General features: G+C 56.5%; 1 protein-coding gene across 5 annotated transcripts in view; it reads left to right on the forward strand.

Moving 5' to 3' along the window:
• The window catches only part of FAM120A (family with sequence similarity 120 member A), a 92,882-nt gene that overhangs the window by 48,886 nt on the left and 38,680 nt on the right, over positions 1-5,316 (forward strand). For all 5 annotated transcript variants that reach the window (XM_081802716.1, XM_081802715.1, XM_081802718.1 and 2 more), the window contains one exon: positions 4,808-4,895. In XM_081802716.1, coding sequence (XP_081658842.1) covers positions 4,808-4,895 — 88 coding nt within the window. The remainder of the gene's footprint in view (positions 1-4,807; positions 4,896-5,316) is intronic.

Here is a 5,316-nt window from a genome sequence, read left to right on the forward strand (position 1 = left end):
GAGGTGCCGGGCATGCTCGGTGTGTGTGTGTGTGAGTGTGAGAGATGCCGGGCATGCTCGGTGTGTGTGTGTGTGTGTGAGAGAGAGAGAGTGAGATGCCCGCCATGCTTGGTAGGCCTGCCCCTATTCCCGCCTGCTTGAATACCTCAGCGGCATCTTGGCCCTGGAGCTGGGGTGGGAGGCCGGGGCTGTTGCCCTCACGGGTCCTCATGAGCCCCGTCTGTGTCCCTGCTGGCCCAGGAGTCCCGGGGCCTCAGAGGCTGCTGTCCACACAGTGTGCTTACGTCAGGTGTGTGCGTACCTGTGTGCCTGAGTGTGCTTGCGCTGCATGTTGCCTCTGTGTTTGGCTGTCATCATTGACGCTTCTAAGTGGACGTCGGAAAGTCCGTTGGGAGGGAACGTGAATGTAAGTTGTATGCTCTGTGGGGTCGTTTGTGTGGATTGCTGTTTCTTGTTCCCGTGCACGTGGGTGCGGGTACTGGGTCCAGGCAGCATCTGTCGGGTGTAGACCCGCTATGGACCCTGTGGGACCGGATCTGGGCTGTGGAAGGTCCCCGTCGGTGCCCAGGGGCCTGTGCACCCGTGTGAGGACTCGGGCCCCGGCCTCCGGTGGCAGGTCATGCTGCGCTGGGCGTGGATGGGAAGCGTCTGGGTTGTTTGTGAAGCGAATCAGCTGGTGCGTGAGCTCAGGAAGCGATAGACAGTGTCCCGTGGTGTCAGAGTGCCGCGTCCATGCCAGAGACCCTGAAGAGCCTGGTGGCCCAGGGGATGTGCTTCCAGTGCACCTTTTGCCATGAAATGGTAGTGCTGTTGGGCTGTTGGGCTTCTACCCTGTGTCCTTTCGGACTCCTTTCCCAAAGGCACGGGGGGTTCACAGAGAGAACCACGCCTTCCCCGGCCCGGCGGCTCCCGGCCCCGGACAGGCTGGACACGGCCGTGGGTTCTTCTTCCAGAGCCCTGCGCTCCGTGTGGTGCCAGACAGGTAGCAAACCTTCTGTCTCCTCATAGCAATAATCCTGAGGTGCTTTTCTGTGTCGGTAAGATTTGATAAAACTTCTGTGCCATCGCAGGAGGGGGTCTGCATGTGTCCTGGCCGTGCAAAGACCCGGGTGGGCATTTTGTGTGGAGCTCGTCTGCCTCTCTTAGGTGTTGGTGCCCTCCCTCGTGGGCGGAGAGGTGTGAGGAGTCCTGGCCAATGCGCGAGAGGTGCACACGGACGCCAACCCCATCTGGCTGCTGCGTGGGAATTGGACCACCACCTCCTCTGTTTCCAGCTTCTTGTGAGGAAGCCTGAGCGTGTGACATGAGCTTAAATCGGAGCCTAAGGAGACTGCACCTGCTTCAGTGTCGTGGGTCCAGCTCCCAGCTCCCCTGTCCCGGAGCCGCGCCCTCTGCTCTGCGGTGGGAGCCCCTGGCTGCGGGCCTCAGAGCTCTGCAGGTCTGCGGCGGGGACAGGTGTGCATCCAGGCTCCTCCTACCACGAGCTGGGGAGCACACAGATGTGAAAATGTACTACTCGCGCTTGTTGCAGGCCGTCTGCACTCACGGACCACATCTGTGACTTCCCGTGCACACTGGATACTTCTGCTGGAGATTGGATCTTTTATCTTTCTCTCCTGTTTTGTTGTTTCCCATCTGGTTTCATTTGCCTTTGCCGTTTCTTTGCTGTTGACAAGTCAGTCAGCTCGTGGTCAGTGCCCCGTCAGGGCAGCCTGCTCCCGTGTAGTGGGGGCGGGAGTGAGAAGTCAGTGTAGTGGGCCAGCCGCCCTCCCCCGTGGTGCGCACGCACCCCAGAACCCCCATCCCGCCGACTGGACCCGAGTGGAGGAGGGAACCCAGTGGGAAGGGTGCTGTGCTGTCTCCCGCAAGCTCTGGTGCAGGATGGCCCCAAGTGTCCACCCGCAGAGTGAGGCCCACAGAGCCCAGTGGTGTGGTGCTGGCCTTCGTCCTCGCCACCGTCCTGGGTATGTTGATAGCTGCGTACAGCCCCTCTGCCGTGCGTGGGTCCCTTCTTCCTGAGCCTGACTCCTGTCAGCAGGATTTGGCATGAGCATGCGGGCTTCCTGTGGCCTGTGTGGGGCCCAGCAGGTCTCTCCAGGGCGTGGCCGGCGACAGGATGCTGTTCTGAGGAGTTGTGGGGAGTGAAACCCACTGTGTGTTCTTCAAGGCAAGGCATCTGTCGTATGCTAGTAGCTTGTTTCACGTTGTGAAGTGACACAGTCATCCTAGTGAGATGTTCAGCACTTCAGAGAAACTGGCTATTGTCAAGATGCCTTTCAGGCAGAATTTCAGGTTTTATAGTATGATTATTAGGAGACTGTGAGATCATCTAGATTATGACATTACTGTTAATTTGGTAACCACTCTGCTTGGGTGCTCGCTGCCCTGGGGCCCATCTCATGAGGTCCACGTGCTTACAGGGCTGTATGTGTAACGAGTCCCCGTGTTGAGCTTTGTGTTGCATGGAGGAGAAGTCAGGTTTATGCTGTCTTCACCTTACACCTTTAGGCTGCAGTTACATGATTCGTTCCTTTAGCCACTGGGCTCCAGCTCGGCAGTGGCTGTGAGTGCTTATCTTCGTGGAACGTATAATTGAGTGATGGAGATGGACAGTAATTCAGTGCCAATGTGACGCATGCCGTGAGCGACACGGCTGTGAGAATAGCAGAGACGGGCGGGTAGGGAAGCCTGCACTGAGGTGACGTGGCTGCCAAGGCCTGCAAGATGAGGCATCACAAATAAGAACCTGTTTGTCATGAAGAAAGGAGCTGGAAGTCCACCAGAGTGTGAGATCCCTCTGCCTCACCAAGGACTTGTATCCAGAATAGGGGACTTCCTAGAAGTCTTAAGAAGAACATTTTGTGCACGTTTTCTGCAATGGAGAAAGCATATGGATTATTTGTACAGGCAGCCCCAAGAGAAGATGTCACACGTGGAGAGGTGCTCATCTCCTTCGTCATCAGGGAAATGCAGACGAGACCATGTGGGGGTCACCACATCCCGAGAAAGGCTGAGGTGGGCGCCACAGGAGACCCAGCGTGTCAAGGGTGGGCGCTCCTGGGATGTCTTGTGGGCTGGACTGTAGCCCTGATGGTGGCGTGCTCTCCCTGGAACACGTCCAGCAGGGAGGCTGAACCAGCATGGCGGCCAGGAAGATGGCTGAGTCCAAACTGCGGGCCACAGAAGTGCACAGTTGCACTGTTCCAATTTTGTGGCGCTCGAAGCCCAGGGAAGGCTGTGTTTGCTGTTAGGAGTAAAGCAGCCAGTGTCCTTGGGGAGGAGGTCTGGATCGGGGCAAGGAGGGGCCGCCTGGTGCGTCAGCCCTGTCTCAGTTTGGCTGCCCACACGTGTGCTCAAATTGTGGCCACCCATTAAGCTGTTCACTTGTAACTCATGCAGTTTTTTTTTACAGGTATGTTATACCTAATTGTTTAAAATAGTAATTAATGGATGTTATATCTCTCTATAAAATTTGTAAGCACTTGGGCACATGGGTGGCTCAGTCGTTGGGCGTCTGCCGAAATCAAAAGTTGGACTCTTAACCAACTGAGCTGCCCAGGCATCCCAGGGAAATTAGTGGGTCTTAACAAATCTCCATCTGTCCCGTGGGTCTGTTAGAAAGTCAAGTCCGGTAAAAGCGCTCTTCCCTGGCAGGCCTTGTGGCCAGCGTTGGTTTTAGAAGCGGGTTTTGGCATGGGGAGGGATGACGACGGAAGGCTCCCGTCTGCGGGCTTGTGCCTCAGCACCCCCAGGTTCCCAGCTTCCTCCAGGGTAGCGCTTTTCACGAGTTTGCCCCGGGACTACGGTAAACTTTCTTTTGTGTTGTGGTCTATGATAACAAGTGAAGAAAAAATGTATGCGATAATGTCATGTGTCCCACATTTACTGCATTCTGTTCCATTTTAAAATGCTTGAAAAAATGCTGGTTAGGGGTGACTGGGTGGCTCAGTCGGTGAAGCATCTGCCTTCGGCTCAGGTCATGATCCCAGGGTCCTGGGATCGAGCCCCGCGTCGGGCTCCCTGCTCAGTGGGGAGCCTGCTTCTGCCCCTCCCCCTGCTCATGTTCTCTCTCTCTTGCTCGCTCTGTCTCAAATAAATAAATAAAATCTTTTAAAAATGCTGGTTAAGCCCACTGAATTGTTTCCCTGAGCTGCTAATGGGTCACAACCTACAGTGTTTTCAAGTTGCTGACTGACATGCCTCGTTCTGGCCTGTGAGCCCCTCCGTGCTCTTCCCCATCCCTTTCCAGGCCCTAGTTGCTGCTTTGTCACTTGAAGCCATTCCCCAAATAAGATTGTGCTGTCCGTCTGTTCTCTGAACCCGCCTCTGGCTTCCCTGATGAGTCTCCCTCACCCGTGCTCCTGCAGCCTCTCCGAGAACAGGCTGAGCGCCCCGTGTACGGTCTCTCAGCGCCTCATAGCTTACGTGTCTGTATGAATTATGAGTGACACTCGATCCACATGACATGTAACCCTCCCCTGCCTGATCGCTGTCAGTTCAGTGGGATTGTTTTATCCTGTCTCCACGACGGCTGAGCCTCCTCCATCGGTCCCCTCCATGGTCGTCCCCGGGCCTCTTTGGGCCCTGTGCTGGGTTCGGTACTCCGTGTTTTCTAGAGAGTGGTGTCACTGCCCCACTGAGCAAGCAGAAAGCGTTCCCAGTGCAGGGCTCTCTCTGGCGGGGGTTTGTTGGGGGAGCCGAGGTCCGTAGAGCCGGTCTGTGGGCTCGGTGCAGGCTGTCTTGTCGTGGCCGGTGTGATGGGACGCAGACGCTGATCGGTTACCGTGTTCCTTTTGTTTCTGTTCAGCCACATCAGTGGGAACAAGATTGGCTGGGACAAGACGGGGAGCCACGGGGAGCCGCAAGCTCGGGGAGACCCAGGAGACCAAACAAAGGTAGTAGTTCAGCTTTTATTCCTTCAGATCTTGACTCTTTTGAGCATGTGATGTTAGGGCTTGGTTTGAAGCAAAGTGCTGTTTTTTTAAAGCATGTTGTAGTAGACACTGGCAGGTGGCAGGGAGGGTGGGAAGGCAAGGGGGTGTCACACACTTTGGGGATGAGAGGGGAAGGGGGTCACATACTGGCGGGGCGGGTGTCAAGGACATTGGCTGGGGGATGGGTCCCAGATGTCATTGCGGGGGAGGGGGTCCCAGACGTCAGTGTGAGAGGGGGGTCCAAGATGTCGTTGCGGGGGAGGGGGTCTCAGGTGTCAATGTCAGGGAGGGGGTCCTGGACGTCAGTGTGGGGGAAGAGGGGTCCCAGACATCAGTGTGGGGGAGGGGGTCCCAGATGTCAGTGCGGGGGAGGGGTCCCAGA

The sequence above is a fragment of the Leptonychotes weddellii genome, chromosome 14, assembly GCF_054177405.1.
Source record: "Leptonychotes weddellii isolate Sample4059 chromosome 14, ASM5417740v2, whole genome shotgun sequence".
Taxonomy (NCBI): Eukaryota; Metazoa; Chordata; class Mammalia; order Carnivora; family Phocidae; genus Leptonychotes; species Leptonychotes weddellii.